General features: G+C 28.9%; 1 protein-coding gene across 3 annotated transcripts; it reads right to left on the bottom strand.

The window, feature by feature from the left end:
- Nucleotides 1–1,478: 1,478 nt before the first annotated feature.
- LOC135925593 (multiple epidermal growth factor-like domains protein 10) lies at nucleotides 1,479–11,844 on the bottom strand. 3 transcript variants are annotated; one of them, XM_065461003.1, is made up of 10 exons: nucleotides 11,749–11,844; nucleotides 8,736–8,804; nucleotides 8,303–8,398; nucleotides 7,724–7,810; nucleotides 6,837–6,923; nucleotides 4,543–4,632; nucleotides 3,661–3,753; nucleotides 2,840–2,941; nucleotides 2,663–2,749; nucleotides 1,480–1,606 (listed from the first exon to the last, which is right to left on the bottom strand). In XM_065461003.1, exons 1-10 carry the CDS (start codon nucleotides 11,792–11,794, stop codon nucleotides 1,590–1,592), a joined length of 774 nt encoding a protein of 257 aa, XP_065317075.1. In that variant the 5' UTR covers nucleotides 11,795–11,844; the 3' UTR covers nucleotides 1,480–1,589. The 3 variants fall into 3 exon arrangements, with proteins under 3 accessions (XP_065317076.1, XP_065317075.1, XP_065317077.1); XM_065461004.1 differs by lacking the exon at nucleotides 3,661–3,753 and having other exon boundaries at nucleotides 1,479–1,606; XM_065461005.1 differs by lacking the exon at nucleotides 1,480–1,606 and having other exon boundaries at nucleotides 2,657–2,749; nucleotides 2,876–2,941.
- Nucleotides 11,845–18,051: the final 6,207 nt, after the last annotated feature.

The following is an 18,051-nucleotide window of genomic DNA, read 5'->3' as shown; positions in this document are numbered from 1 at the left end:
AATTTACTTCTAGGACTAAGTCTTCGAAGAGGCATTTAAAAAAAAATGCACAAAATAGGCGCCTAAAAATGCTAATTTTTTATCGATGCGCATGCGTGTAAATAAAACAATAAGCTAATATTAGCTCTATTTATAGGCTAAAAAAATGAAACTCCCTTCCTTCCTCTCTTATTATAAAAACGAGGGTTAGATATTGTTGACACTTTTATGACTTCAAAATTTTGATGAGACCCATACTAAATACTAATTTTAAAAATTCAAAACTAAATTTCTAAGAAGTATTTGCAATAATGAATAAATGTTGTTTACTACACCTAATTTTATTTTTCCATAAAAAAAAACTTCCAAATATGAACATCTGGCTCATTCTCTCTTCATTTATTAAGTTTAGAAGGCCCAAAGGATAGAAAATAAAAACTCCGTCCTACTGTAGATATGTGCTTTATGCTAAAAAAAATAATATATTTAAAGACTTATATGACAGTATAAATAACGGTTTGATAAAGGTGTCCATTAAATATAACATATAATCTGGCGATGCCCAATAGGAACTTACCCTAAGTATGTGAGTGTTGAATATATTCCTTGCTCACAACTTAAATCCTCTCACCCTACCTTTATCCTCAAAGACATGTCCTCTTGTTTAAAAAAAAAATATTTCATCACAAAAATATATCGGTAAGCAATGCAAACATTTCGATTTCAGCTGTGACTGGTAGCAGCTATTAAAGTTTAATCTAAGTATTCTCTAGCCTAAATAATATAATATTCTTTTTAGAAAGCTGAGATATTTACCTTCGTGGTAATTACAAATACAAGTTCCAATACGGATTTATCCTCAGTTTACGTGCCCTCATTCTATGAAATAATTTATCTCACAATATCGCCTTTTCTTAGGGCATCATTTTTCCAACCCAGATTCAGCCTTAGGATTATTATTTCTTAATCATTTTTTTTTCTAAATTAAAGCATTGACTTTGGTTCTTATATAAGTTAAAACAAAATTTTTAAAAATATTTTTGTCTTCATGATCTCAAATTTTTATTGATTATGTTGGAGATCCATAATTCATCATTATTTTTTATATTTAGGTCAATTAATGATAACTATTAATTAATATAAATTCGCATTTTAACATATAACGGACATGAACGACATAGAGATATTATAACTTCGATAAAGATGATCCTCTTAGTAATAATGCCTTGTTTTTGCATTTATAGCACTTATTTTTATTTTTTTTAACCAAACTCTAACCTGACACCAGTCGTAGTAGGATTGTCCACATTCTGAACCTTATCCTCTGAAAAGTATATGATGCATTCGTTTTCAATTTTTTGAGGATAAGTTATCATTTGTCAGTGTATATTCATTTTGATTAAATCAAATTTCGAATATGAATGGCTGCTAATTTTTTTTAATTCTATTCAAAATTCTCCCTTTTTTTTTGTGCCAATATAAAATATTATAATAAGAATATGGTAAATTTTAACATATATATAATTATGATCATGAAAATGATAAATTTCCCAGAATATTTTGATTCATATTATTTATTAAGATTTTTTTTCTTATCACTATGCTTCTCTTCATTCACGTGATATTCCTATAAACAAATATAAATATGGTTATCATTCACGTGATATTCCTATAAACAATAATAAATATGGTTATCATTCACGTGATATTCCTATAAACAAATATAAATATGGATATCATTCACGTGATATTCCTATAAACAAATAAAAATATGGTTATCATTCACGTGATATTACTATAAACAAATATAAATATGGTTATCATTCACGTGATATTCCTATAAACAAATAAAAATATGGTTATCATTCACGTGATATTACTATAAACAAATATAAATATGGTTATCATTCACGTATATGGTTATCATTCACGTGATATTACTATAAACAAATATAAATATGATTATCATTCACGTGATATTCCTATAAACAAATATAAATATGGTTATATATTTTAAATCAATAAATGATTCATTACAAGTGAGTAAATCTCATTTAAATGAAAAAGAAAAAAAAATTATTCCCTCCCTCCTCATCTTCTTACTCTTACACCGCTTTCCATGAAAGTGCACCCATTAACCACCTCAGTAATTGACTCAAAATAATTATATAGAAGGTGAAAATAGTTAGAATCTGAATATAAGTGACTCCCGAACTAACCCACCCCATTCATCTAGAGAACTGAAGTAAATCTAGAATATTTTCCGTTTACTAGAAAACACCCGAGTTGTTAAAGATGTGGTATTTGTATCTAGAAACTTTCTTTTAAAAAGTAACTGTATCTATATCTAAATACTTTTTTTTAGATTGTATCTGTATCTGTTTTTTAGATAATTTTAAAGTTACATTTTGATATTTAACGCTTTTTTTAAAAAAAATATTATTAAAATTATAATGATTTGAATGCCAAATTCATTTTATTTTCATATGGGCATATAACTTAAATAAATATAAAATTTATATTTAAAAATAATAAATATTAAATAAGATTTAATATAATTTAAAAAAATATATATATATATAATATTATTAAAATTTATATACTTAAATTCATACAAAATCTTTTGAAAGATTTAACTTCAAAAGCAAATCTTATATTTAATTTAATTTTTAGTCCATCATACTTAAATCTAAATTAGGTAAGTAATACCAATCGGGATGTATGCCTCTTCCTCTAGAATCACAGTACCTATTACCTGTACAGTTGCACTCTAAATTTATATTTATAAATATATATATAGTATTTATATATATAAAAATTAAGTAGTTAAAATTATTTTTATTTCATTTTTTTTTATTACCGTTTTCGCATTTCGACCCATAATAGTTTGGCCTACAATTGCATGTCCCATTATGATCGCAGCTATTGTGCCAGAACGAATTTTGACAATCGGTGGGACATTCTTTGGATAAAGTTTTTTTGTTTTAAAAAAAAATTATTAAAATATATATATTATAAACGTTGGCGTCTCTAGCTTATTTTAAAAGAAAGTATCTCTATTTTTTTTTAACCTCCTAAAAAAATTATAGATAGCTAACTCCATATTTTATCCAAAAAAATAGTTACGCAAGTCTGAAGACTTTGTTCATAAAAAGGAACGAAGGTCTAGACATTAGAGATCTGCGAAGCAGAGCCCGGCCCGTACCATCTAAATTTATCAATTTTATAATTGAATTTTTTTATGTAAGATAAAAATATTCGATTTTATTTATTAAAACTAAACGACACATAACATATATCTTTTATTTCGAGTAATTGTAAAAATTAATTTATATATTTAATATAAATTCGGGCCGGGCCGGGTCGGTAAATTATTTTAAAAAATATTTCGGGTTCGGGCCGGGCCGGCAAAACTTTTTTAAAACCGGGCCGGGCTTGAAAAATTAGGCCCAATGCAGATCACTACTAGACATATATTGAATCTCGAATATATTGAGTTAGCCGTTTTAAAATACACTAATTATAGAATGTAAGGGGTTGGTTTATCGCGGGTAGGAACCTAAAAACCGATTTTATTCTATAAAGACCGGACCGTGGTTAGGACCTAGAAAAAAAATAATCGTATTTTTGACATTCTATATTTTATAAATTATAAGATATTTTATGGGAAAGAAATATTACCTGATTCACAATTATCGCCATAGTAACCCTCTTTACAGTCACAAGTTCCTGTGATGTACGCTGAAATCGAATTATTCCTATTGCAAGTTGATTCTATTTTCGTTAATGTATAATTTTTTTTAAGAGTTGTTGATAAATAAAAATTAATGGATTATAGATTATATTTTAGCATGATTTAGCCAGGAGTACATGTTTTCGTCGACTCGGAATTTAGCGAATTGAGAAAAAAATTATATCAAAAATACTTATTTTTACTGGTGTCGTATTTCAGAAGTATATATAGCAGCATCGGGTTTAATTTTTCAAGCCCGACCCGGCCCGAACTCCAATTTTTTTTTAAAAAATTTAACCGCTCAGGAGGCCCGAATTTATTTAAATATAGAAATTAGTTTTATTTTATATAATTACTCGAAATAAACGATATATGTCATATGTAGTTCTAGTTTATATGAATAAAATCGAATATTTTTATTTTACACAAAAAATTACATAAAATTGATGAATTTAGATATATTTAAAAAAAATTTCCAAGGCCTGACCTGACCCAGCCCAATTTTTTAAAAAAATATTAGGCCCGGCCGAACCCGAACCTTATTTTTTTAAAAAAAAATAAAGACCGGCCCGTTACCCGTTTGGGACGGGCCTATTCTCAGATCGCTAAATATAAATTACGGGTTCTCCCCAAAGTTTTCTTGACAAAAATTGTCAGATATTCGAGGAATAGATACTCTGCATACGCTTCATAATGATTTTTGGAATAATCAGATTTATCGGGAATTCAAACGCGCCATTATAAATGAACTTAAGTTTAGGGGATTTCACTATAAGTTCAAGACTTTCTAGGGACCCTAACTCTTATATAATTGGCAAAAATTAAAAAACCTCGATCACATTGAGGCCCATATTTCCAATCTTTGCATTGACATTCGCCATGTTCATCGCAAAATTCATTGTCGGAACATAAACTACCATCTATTAATGAAACATGTAAATATATTTTAAAAAAATGCCAGAAAGGTATTAAAAGATTTTTTTAGTTTGGTCGATATATACTTTAATTCTTTTACAACCAACTAGTGTTGTTAAACGGCTCAATTTGAGCCGAATTTTATGAACGGCTAATTCAATATTTCAGCCAGAAAAATATTGTCTATCAAACCTTTGTGCCACTATGAGCAAAATCTTAAGACTTGGCGGCATATTTTTCTTAATAGAATATTGAGTCAGCCGTTTTTTAAAAATCGGCTCAAAATGAACCGTTTAATGGCACTACAACCAACCAATGAGTGATAAAGCAGGCAAGGATCTCGTGAGGCTGAAAGTCCTAAATAATTTTTCCGCTACGATCCCCATATAAAATTTAAACAATTAAAAATCCGAATATTAATTAATCCTTTGAACCTAATTCCTTTACTTGAAAATTTTTGTAATCTGGTTTCTGGCATTATATTTCACCAATGTGTGGTGCATGATATTTTGCTGCAACATTTAGGTGTTCTATATCATTTTCCTATTTTTATTTAGGAAGTGGGGGGGGGGGGGGTGAGAGAGGATTTTTACCCATCTATGGAGTGTTTTCTAGGTAAAACGCTTTCAATTCCAATGTAATAATGAACATCGCCAACATATCAGTATCTCTTGTCAGTAAATTTTAATACAGTACTTGTATAGCTAGTGCTACTATTAAAACAAAAAATATGTTAAATATATTGATGAAAAAGAGTGATGGGCATAAGAAAGAAAGAAAGTAAAGTAAGAAAGAAAGAAAGAAAGAAAGAAAGAAAGAAAGAAAGAAAGAAAGAAAGAAAGAAAGAAAGAAAGAAAGAAAGAAAGAAAGAAAGAAAGAAAGAAAGAAAGAAAGAAAGAAAGAAAGAAAGAAAGAAAGAAAGAAAGAAAGAAAGAAAGAAAGAAAGAAAGTAAATAAATAAATAAAGAAAGAAAGAAAGAAAAAAAGAATTAATTATTTATATGTATATAAAAAGAGGAACTAAGGGAGGGGCATAATAATTTTTAAAAATGGAGTATTGCAAGCAATCCATTCTGTGATATTCTAATAGAGTAGTATTAAATCCCGTCAAACAAGATTGGTTTTTATATTTTTTTGCATAAAATTTAAATCCTTTTATTTGTTTGATTTCAAATATCGTTTGTGTCCTAGGGGGAAGGGAGAGGGTGTGTGTATCATATCCAATCGCATAGTTCTGGGTTCTCATCCAGCAAAGTACCATATTTTTATAAAGCCACCTTTTGTGGGCTACGGGGTATAACATATGGAATAACAAAAACAACCACGTGATTATGGCTTTTATTTGAAAAAGAACCTTATTGCATTTTAATAAAAATTTGGTTGTTGTTTAGCAAATATTTGATAGTTGTTTAAGCATGTGGTCAAAAAATATTGGCCGTGGTTTGGCGAATAGTCTGACGAGATTTTTCCATTAATCCTAATATGTAATTGGCTAGTTTATTTATAAAATGGGATTTCCTCAATTAGGTTATATAATTTAAAATTTATATATGTTAGCTAATATTAAGTCTAATTTATATCATATTTATAATTATTTGCGAAGAGAGCATAAATCCTATTGGACAAAATTCCAATGTGAATGGGAGAGGGGGGGGGTGTTATAGGAATATAATTTTTTAGGATGACCTGGCCTCATTCCCATTCCTATCAAACACGGGTGGGAAATTCGTATAATACAATAATATCAATATAAACATATGTGGGTTTATGGTACAATAACATCGTAAAAAGGCATTTAGGACCAAAAGCTTTAGAGATATTTATACGAAGTTATAGCTATAAAAAAGACAAAACCGAGCCAAGGGATAAGGTATGTATTTTTATAATAGTTAAATATATATTTTAATTTAAAAACAATAATAAGAAGACAATTTGCCTTTTCACTTATTACAACCTGTCAGAGTCCCTATGAGTGATAAAAAAACAGGAGGCAACACACCCAGATTTACTCCCCTCCCACATATTATTTGCACCTTACTCCCTGAGCCTCGCTCCCACTCCGAAGGATAAAGCAGTTCAAAATATTAATCATCTAATATAAACATTTTTAGGAGAGGGGTGTTGAATCATTAATAACCTCGGGGGTGGGGGGGGGTTGTAGTTACGGCTCTGTATGTAAAACCCCAACTATATATATTATATTAGATACTTCGAGTTTCATTGGCAGGGATAATTTTGCATAGACATCTACCAAGGATATTACAGCCAGACGAAACATTGCGATCACATGGGCAGACTTATTAATAAAAAGATAATTAAAAATTAAATTAAAGCGTTTTAGGTTTATAGTAGGGATATGTTTATTTTTCATTTAATTTATATTACAAAATATTTAAATTAAATTTCATGCATAAATAATGATCTATCAAGTAAAAAATATACAGAATAAAAAATTCGATAATAATTAAATTTCATTGGCACCTGCCATTTGTTTATAGAGAGTTGGGAATGATGGGTTAACCTGTGAAGAATTTAGAAAATAGTTTAATATCATGGTTCCGGACAGCTGATAGAGCCGCATCAGAAGGATTAAAAAATTAGAATTGTTATTGGAAAATAATACTTTTAGAAAATAGAATAAATTAGAATAACAATTAAAGATATTCGGCCGCAATCCGATCCGACACGCTTTAGCTGAACGATTTTTAAAACGGTTTCAATTTTTCTTTATTAAAACCAATATTTCTTAAGTTATTATCATGCATAGAATTAAAGATAAAATTAATATTATTTAAAAAATAATTGATCTCAGCTGATAGATTTTTAAAATCAATCAGCTGTTAAATAGCGTTGAATCGGATCCCCCTACGAATGCAGCCTTCATCATTATAATTTAACCGTTCTGGATACACTTACAATAACAGTATAATGCGTGCTCAGGTAATTTATTTAATACTTAAAAAATAATATTTTATAGATACCGAAAAGAGTAACATGTTACAAAACAACGATCTTACTACTTTTACAGGGTAATGTAACATACGATTTTACATAAACTGAGGTTTTTTATAATATATTAATAATTTAACATCATACCTCTGTCACAATCTTGTCCATACATAAAATCTTCACATATGCAGTGACCTACACGATTGCACTTCAAAGGACAGTTACTATCGCATCCTTATAGTATGAATAACATTTTTTGAGTTTAAACATATACTTATTTTTACACCCAATAAATGGCATCGTAAGAGTAATTTAACAAGCAAAAACAAAATTTTATTTTACGATACAAAATAATCCAGAAACCGCGGGTTTAACCCTAATCCCGGGTAAGAGGTCACTAGGCGGTTTTATTTTCCGTGACTCGATACAGTATCTTTAAAATTTTTGAGGTTAGCCGCCACTAACCGCTCACTCTAGGTAACACCAACCTAACACTACCTCCTTTTCCAAGTTTTATACCTGTAAGAGGAAATTAGTTTTAGGATTAGAGATAACTAGATTCATATCAGTTAAAGTTTGTTATTTTTTTTAAGCCAAATCTGCTATTCAAAAAAAAAGGGTGATTTTATTTGTATATTATCTTTATAACATTCTAGGGTGTTATTTATTTAATCGGCTTTATAATCTATAAATTGTTGCGTGTTGCGTGAATAGTTAAGGATTTACTTCTTTGGCATTTGTTGCCCCAGTAACCATCGAGACAATAACAATTCCCGAAGTAAGAGCAATTTCCGGCTGATCTATTTTGGTTACAATCGCAACCTATTTTTTTTTCCATAAATAACATAATATAATTAAATTAAATATTATTCATAAACATAAAAACAAACAAAATTAAAGATACAAATAACAGACTCCTAAAATACTAAGGTCTGGCTATAGTAATCGCGGTTAAGCTTGAGCGACGTGGGGAGTAGCTCTAAATGATAAGAGCTAATAATCACGTCAGTTCATCTTATCGCGTAGCTCAAATTTATTTGATTTTATAATCTAAATAGCTGAACGGAGAAACGATGTAGCGCGAATTCCGCGGTTTCTATAAACTAGACCTAAAAAAGCTGTTTATATCTATTATAATATATTATTCCTTTATTAAAACCTGCAGAACAATTAGTTCCATATTTACCGAATTCACAAGTGTTCTCTATCGCTTCACCAATTGTAACTGCTAAATAAATAGATGCAGGAAATATATAATTAAATCTTTCACTGTTTATAGGGGAATATTATTTATTGTATATAGGTATAATTTTGTCGAATGGATCATATAACTTAGATGTATAATTTTCGGTGAGAAACAATTTGGGGAAAAACGTAAGAAGAATAAGGAAAAATAACATGAGATATGGGAACATTTAAACATTTAATTTTTTAAAAAAAAGAATTCATTAATTAATAGTCCCGCTAGCTAGTATCCTGTATATTAGATGTTGGAAAATATATATATTTAGCTGACTGTTGATGCTTTCCCGCATTTACAAGTGTTTCTGATTTAGGATTTTCTAAATTATATTGACTAAGCGCAAACCCTTAACATTCCTATAAAAAGACTCAAATGTTTCCTTATTTTCTCCCTCTATTGGTTAGACTTAATCGAGTGAACATTTAAGTAATAACTCAACCCTATCAATTCTAACTTCCAAGTCTGGTAAGAATAGCTGTGAATCATCCCCATCCTCCTCGGTTGCCATGTTGATACCCCTACCGTTTGTGTATACACTCATTTGGACTCTAGGTATCTCAGAAACGCCATTCCCAACATTAGTGTTGTTAAATAACCCTCTTTTTATATGCGGCTAATTCAATATTTTAGCCAGAAAAATATTGCCTAAGCTTGGAGATTTCAATAATAAATGTTCTATCTATGAGAAAAATCTTCAGGCTTGTATAATATTTATATGAATAAAATATTGACTTAGTCATCTTTAGAGCCGTTTTACAATATTACCCGAAATAGCAAGTTAAACTCTATTATCGTTAAAAATCTGAGTAATAAAACCAAATATTCCTATATCAAGTCCACCGAGCTATTTCCAGTGATCATAAAAACCTTCACATCTTAGGCAGATGGTTTCCCATTGGCATAAGGGCGCGAAAATTATGAAAAGGAATTTTTGGTCTTTCTATAATAAAAAACTGTAGGAAAAATTATATTATATATTAGTGGGGTTAGGGCGGCTAAAGGAAGGATTTTATATCAGGTAGGCTTAGCCATAGGGTGGGAAAATGAGAATTATTTTTTACCCCATCGGAAATTCGTTTTTAAATTAATAAATATGTTTCCCCTACACACCCCCCCCCCCCCCCAACGCACCTCGATACCGTAAAATAATGTATAAAATTTAAGACTTAGAAACAATAATTTGAAAGAGAAATAATTATAAAAATTAATAATTCCAAAATTATTTACAAATATAACATAGCTAAATGATTTACAATAAAGTGGGCCTAAAAGACCTCATAAAATTTATGGCAGAAAAACTTTCCTGATAGTTTATCTTGCCTATAGGAAAATCCCGGATATGGCTCTGACATCAGGCAGCCATATATTGCTTGAAGTCATGGCCTAATTATGCCATCGTTCTAGGTGCTCTGAAATAAATGATTATATTTTTATTTTTGTTGTCCCTTTTGTTTTTTTTAAATATTTTTAAATGCTATTTTTTTTTTATTAATTATTTAATCTTTTATTGTTGTGAGAAGGATAAAAAAAATTGATATTTATTATAAATTAAAAATAAAATCATAGATTGTTAAATGTTTATATAATTCAACAGATATATAAAAAATATATAAAGATAAAGATAAGGTAATCACTGGCTATGAATGGTTAAAAGCCATTCCCAGTTCCAATCTCGGCCTCCTCATGGCTGGTGAACAACTACGCATAGCCATACCTCTTTGCTTGGGCTTTATTACAGTTGTACCCTCCTTTGGGTAGATCTGGTCAGTCTATCGAACTGCAAGTTTAATCGCGGATATCGTACACACCAAAAATCCATAAACAAATTTCTTTTAGCTGCCCTTATATCTTTATCCACTCTTACAGTGAGCCTTTCATATAAACGCCCTATGCCTGAAGGTATATCCCTTATCCTCAGAAAAAGCGGTTTCCAACTGACCTGGGACTATAGTTGCATCGATTTAGCTAAGGACAAAACTTCTCGTGTTCGGCGATCGAAATGACAGAAGTCTTTTAAAAAATAAACACGTAAACACAGTCTTCATACAAAAAGTCACCAATACCTTAGCAATGTTCGGAAAATAGGCCTTTAATTTATAATTAAAACCATAGGCAAAAAAAAAGAAGATAGATTACAGGGTCTCTCAGCGAAGGACTCTACCTTCGTCTTTAGATTTCTCAGAAATTTCCCTAAGCTTACACTCTTCTCTAGGATGACATGTTTCTATTTTTTTTAAAAAAAGGTTCATTTTTAATTTTTTTTTATATATAATTCTTTATGTATATATATATTTTTTTTCGTATAATTTATTATATATTCTAATTTGTTTTTTTTTTAAAAACATATTTTATTTTGATAACGGTTTATATTGTAACTTATTTTTAGATAAAATTTTTCTAAAATTACAAAAAATTATATATATCGTATGAGAATTCGGAATCCAATTATTCACCGAGGGCTATTTAAAAAATTTTAAAATCCGATTAAACGGAAATGCATTTTAGCAAGTGTAGGGAATTTACCCTAAAAAATTTCAGCCAATTTCAGTCACAGACATTTTAGTAATTTTTAAAAAAATTTAATATGAAAAATTCATATAAAAATTAATATGACTTAGAAGTAGTTCTAAAGTTTATGGCAAAATTGTTAGAAATTTACAGTTTGGCTTTGAATACTCTCTCTATACATGCTGAAATACAACCTGTAAGAGCAGATTTTTAAAATCCAGATATCGCTTTTAGTATGCCAAGAGATTCCGAATCCCCATGCGACATATATATTATTATTATAATAGCAAAATAAATAATAGTAAAAATGTTTTAATTATCTTATTTTAAAAAAAAGGTACAATATTTTTATTATTATTTTTTTATAGAAATAATATAATACTTTTTTTTTATTATTACTATATCAATAAATTAAACTTACCAATCAAGAGAGTACATAATAGAATTAACGAGATATTCTTAAGCATTGTTAATTTTTTTTTTAAGTTTTTAAATATAAATTTATTAGTAAAATGAAAAATTTTTTTTTAAGATTAAAATTCTTATATAACGTATATATATATATATGAATAAAAATATATCTTATCTGGATAGTATAGTTATTAGAAGAATCAAGAAACTCAACAACAATAACAAATGATGTGACCTTGGATTATATATTTTAGAATTTCTGTTATGGTCTCATAAAATCTGATTACGTGATTAATGATTACATTTGACTTCTCCGATTAATTTATTTAGATTAGAACGATTTTCTATTATTTGTTGTAATAAAACAAAAATTTTATCGTAAATTTTTATCATTAGGTTATAACACCATCTAAAATCAAATAACAATTTTGATATACAAAACAAAAAGAATTAAAATATATATTGCAAAGTAATCGATACTCTATCCGGATACATATTTGCTGTATGTCAGCATTTTTAAATTTGTAAATGCTTTCAGAGGTTATGATTTTGACTTAGATGTCAGAGTTCTAATTAGAGATCTGCATTGGACCCCCTTCTTTCTAATACCAATAATCAATCCGAGATAAAAAAAAATTTGATCCCATAATTGTTTCAAATATACAAAGAAAATTGAAAACATTATTAAGCTCCGAAGAAGGATATTATACAATTTTATAGGTATTCTTGAATATAATATTATTCATGAAAAAAGAGCAAAATAATTAATTTTTCATTGTATCAATAAAATATTTTCGTAAAACGAATGTAATAATTTCTTTATTGACATCTTCTCTTCTCTTCTCTTCTCTTCTCTTCTCTTCTCTTCTCTTCTCTTCTCTTCTCTTCTCTTCTCTTCTCTTCTGACCCGAAGAGAATATTAAAATCGGGCATTTAAAATTTTTGAGGAAATTATCCTATTATTTTATTCCAGTTACGAATATTATTAATGTTAAATTTTCTTCCTATTATTCTCCTTCATGATTTCATAATCACAATTGTAAAAATGAAAGATTTTGGATGATATTTTCTCCATTTTAGTCATTTTTTTAAAAAAAATTTTAAATTTAAATACATGTGTTTACTCCATTAGCATCTATTAATATTAATTTTTAAAATTTACCTTAAAAATTTTTCTAGGAGATATATATATAAGCCAGACAATTTTTAGCGATTTTTGTTTTAGACGATTTGGAATCAATTCCTAAAGATAATATTTTAAAGTTATTTGCTGAATATTTTAAATTCAATGAATAATATTAAAAAAATGCGGGAAAAATAAATATTCCAAGTTCGAGATGGCCTTTTGATCCGAGCCTGGGGTTCTAAAAATATTTTTGCCAGCTGATCGCGGGTAGCTAAAAAAATAATTGATTTTTGAAACTTCTTAAATTTAGCCTAAATTTATTTTAAAAAATTTATATGGTATATACTCTATATATTCTGGAATACATTTCCGGTGAAGTCGATTTTCCCAATTTATAAGTAACCCTCAATAAATGATTCCAAATTGCAATATTACGAATCTTCGTATATTCCTTATCCCAATGTAAGAACATATATGCAAGAAATATCGATATTTTTAAACTTGCTATCAATTTTAAATGAATGTTAGAGGATAGGGCTTGGATTAGAGAGATTTGTTAGATATAGTGGTTCGTATTTCCTTTCAGTTATATATGACATGTAGTTTATATGCTTATTTAATAATATATGTTGTAATGGTTTGTATTTCCATTTAGTAATGTATGATATAGTGGTTTTTATTTCTATTTAGTAATATAAATCTAAAAATATAATCGTAGATATTGAGTTACATTGACCTTTACTCATATTTTCACACTCTTTCTAATAATGGAATTTTAAGAAAAAACATATGCTTAGTTGATATGAGATTTATTTATTTCATTTTCACAAATGTTTTCAACAGTATATCTAATGATCTTTAAATATTTTTTATGAAAAATTTACAACTTATTCAAAATTCTTACAAACATGTTATGGCATTAAAATTTTCCTTCTACTCAGTCCACATATCATAGACTCCGGAGAAAGTATCCAGCAGGGTGATTACACTTGGTTCACTCCTATTCTTCCATGGCATTCATGACTTTACCCATGACATTATATCCAAATTTTACTTGGACCTCAACATATGGTATCTCGATGATGGAACTATCTAAGAATCTATTCATATAAACTTCCTCAAATCAAATTTAAAAAAACATAGAACTCACTCTTAACAAGCCCAAAACGGAAATTTGTTTCCTTGATAATAATATAGAGTTACAGGGTTAGACATCAAAAACCTTACCCTATTAGGATCATTCCTATCAACCCCCCCCCCACTCCCCCAATTTGAGTCTTCATTATCCAAAGTTTTAACAATATCAACAACATGGAAATTTTTTTTAAATATAATGCCAGCTCACCAGAGCCTTTATATCATTCGTAATTGCCTATATATACCCAAAATTCTACATTTATTCAGATTCTCTTCATTTTTACTTAAAGTTTCATAAAGATTTTGGAAACACTTTTTAAATCTTTATTAGCCCAATTGCCTCCAAAAATGGGGGGCATCGACTTAATTTCCCTCCATTCCCTGTACATTTTCTCTATATCTCCGTTTAACAAAATTTACTAAATCTAGCTTTATATTTCCGATATCCTACTAGATCAAGCTCTCATTAGGTTCCCTCATGATATACCTTCTTCCGCAATAGTCAACCATAGAACATCTTATCCCTAATATTAAAATCTTTTACAGATTTATCTTCCTCTTCATCCCTCGAGGACATCCTCTAAAATCACAGGCCACGAATGACTGGAAGCCCTTTCGAGCATAAACCTGGGGAATCTCGTAACCAATGAACAACTAAGAGTGACTCCATGTTATAGACTCCTATCCCTAGTTCAAACTCATTGTAGGAACTGCAATCTTTTAGTAAATTCCAAGAGAAGGCATGGTTCAACTGCATTAAAAGTCAAGGACGTCATCAACGTCATTCATCATAAATAAATTATCAAACCTCCTATTAAAAAAAGGATCGTATACCAAATATTGTAAAATCATGTAACCTCTCCACAGATCACGGTTTGGGCAAATTCCTTATTTGGGAATATACATGTGTCTCATCCTTCCCCGTAAATATTAATAGCAACCTGCTTACTCAAGAAGCGAATAAAATATAAACAAATACAAAAGCCATAGCAATTTTATATTCTCATCAATATCTAAGTGTAAAATAACATGAATATGTGCCGGTGAATGATAAATAAGATTTAATAACTTTATCAAATAAAAAACATATTTTATTAACTTTATTAACTAATTTCTTTTTCTTTTCTTAAAGTATTTATACGTTTTTATAAAATATAAATTAGAATATAAACAAATATAAAAAATAAAATAATATAAAAAAAGTAAAGTTAAACCGAAAGTTATATAAATAAGGTTACGCAAAATAATAAGTAATATAAGTTGAATTACAAAAATAAAAAGTTAAGTTGAAAAGATAAATTTGAATTCATAAAATGTAATGTAATATAAAAATAAAATTAGATTACAAAAATATATAATTATAATAACGCAACATTCTCCCTCTTCTGATAATTTCATCGGAGAAGACACAGAGAGTTTGTTGTCCAAGTGGTTTATCGTTTTGGTAATCAAGTTGTATCACAAATCATCATAACGTTGGCTTGTCCAATCGTTGGTTTGTATAAATCGATTTTGCACGTTGGTTTGTTTAAATCGCAAGCTCGATATCCATATCGTAAATTGTCTCCATTAATCATAGCTTGTTTGATAGTACTCAATTGTTAATTGTCATTTTTCCGAAATTGTTATTATCATAAATAAGTTGCGAATAAGAAATAATAGTTCATCATAAGAATAAATGAAGAATGATAAATCAACAAAATAAGTTGCGAATAAGAAATAATAGTTCATCATAAGAATAAATGAAGAATGATAAATCAATAAGATTGTTATATTTTTAGCGTTTTAATATAAGCGTTTTAATATTTAATTTAGTTTATGCAATTTAATATTTATTTTATATTTTTTTTAAGTTACATAGTCTTTTAAATAAGCAGGTTTATTTTTAATTCGCACAGGTCTAGAGATAGGTGTTATATCATTATTATCAGTAATTTTTATATTTTTGTCCATACTTCCCTCCTTAAAAGAATCCTTAGAGTCATTGTTAATAATTGTGTTAAAACAGTTTCTAATTCTTATTTGATCTAAATGTCTCCTCAAAATACCTTTCTCAGTCTTAATTTGGAACATCATATCACTTTCCTTATGTGTGATTATACCTTTGCACCATTTATCATCACCTTGTATTTTATACCAAACAAAATCTCCTATGTTAAAAGTTCTATTTCGTGGTAAGGTAACGTTTATTTTATTCTTCTTTTCCTCCATCGGTTTTAATAAGTCCCATTTAATTCTAATATCTCGATTAAACATTCTCTGTGATGGTGTAACTCCTGTAGTATCATTACGCGTATTTCTGTAATTAAGTAAAAATTTGCTAAGTGCGATATCTGGGTCTATTTTAATATTCCTTTTCATGTGTGTTGTGTTGAACGTTCTAACCATGCGTTCAACCTGGCCATTGGATTGCTGGTGATAAGCAGATGTAAGCACATGTTTAATACCAAAATTGTTGCAAAATTTTTCAAAATCGTTACTCGTAAAGTTAGTACCGTTATCAGTAACTATAGTTTCAGGTATTCCGTATAGCGAAATAGTTTTAAAGATTTCTTTTAAAGTAACATTAGTCGTAATATTTTTAACAGGAATAATAATTGGAAATTTGCTATAGGCATCGACTATTATCAACCAATTTTTTGCGAAAAACGGACCCGCATAATCTATATGTATCCTTTCAAACGGTTTAGTTGCCGAAACCCATGGTTTTTGTATCTTAATAGGATTATCGTGATATATATTACAATCGTCACAACTTTTCACTTCCGTAACAATATCATTATTTATGCCAGGCCACCACATGTAATCTTTGGCTAAGGATTTGATTTTTCCTGCTCCCAAGTGACCTTCATGTAATGACTGTAGTATAGTTTTTCTCATATTAGACGGAATTATTATGATTTTATTGCTTTTGTAAAGACAATCTTTAATTATACTTAATTCCAATTCAATGTTTTTATAAATATTATTCATTATAGGTCTGTTGTTATTAATATCATTTATGACTTGTTTTAATTCCGTATCTTTCAAAGTTTCATCACGGATTTGATCAAAGTTAATAGGTAAATCCTCATATTCATTTATAATGGTTACATTTTCAATAGTTTCATCACGACATACTTGTGGTAATCTTGAAAGGCAATCAGGAACAACATTATATTTACCGGCTTTATACTTTATATAAAAATCATATCCTCCTAATGTAATATTCCACTTCTGGAGTCTTAACGACATGGTGCTATTATCCTTGAGACCCTTGGTGAAGATGTGAACTAGAGGCTTATGGTCAGTAATAATTGTAAATTTTGTGCCGATTAAATATTCCTGAAATCTCTTTATGGCAAACATTATAGCGAGAGCCTCACGCTCAATATTGGTATAATTCATTTCAGATTTTAATAAAGTTCTCGACGCGAAAGCGCTATAGGTTTTTCTTTACCATCTTTTTCAATATGAAATAGTACAGCTCCTAAACCACATTTTGATGCGTCAGTGGCTATCCCTATAGGTAATTCAGGGTTAAAATATGTCAAAGCAGGTGGAAGACTAATTAACTTCTTTAGATCATTAAAACTTTTAGAGTGTTCTAGATTCCAAGCCCATTTTTCTTTATTGACAATCTTATAAAGAGGATCGGCAATTTCCGCAAAATTGTTCAAAAATTTTCTATAGTAGCCAGCCATTCCCAGAAATGTTGATAATTCAGCAGCTGATTTTGGTTCTGGCATATTAATTATTGCTTCAATTTTGTCGTGATTAGCATGAATCCCCTTAGCGTCAATATCATGACCCAGGAACCTCACTTTGTTTTTAAAGAACACACTTTTATTAAAGTTAGGTATTAGCCCAAACGACGATATTCTATCGAACACTTTTTTTATGTTGTTTAGGTGGGCTTCATCGTTTTTTCCAGTTATAAGTAAATCATCAATATAAAATATAAAACGTCATCCATGTCCCCGAAGATTTGATCCATAATCTGTTGAAAAATTGCAGATGAGGTCTTAAGCCCAAAAGGAAGTCTAGTAAATTGGTAATATCCCTTATGCG

This window comes from Gordionus sp. m RMFG-2023, chromosome 2, assembly GCF_954871325.1.
Source record: "Gordionus sp. m RMFG-2023 chromosome 2, tfGorSpeb1-WG-v2, whole genome shotgun sequence".
Classification (NCBI taxonomy): Eukaryota; Metazoa; Nematomorpha; class Gordioida; order Chordodea; family Parachordodidae; genus Gordionus; species Gordionus sp. m RMFG-2023.
This window is presented reverse-complemented; position numbering and strand designations above follow the sequence as displayed.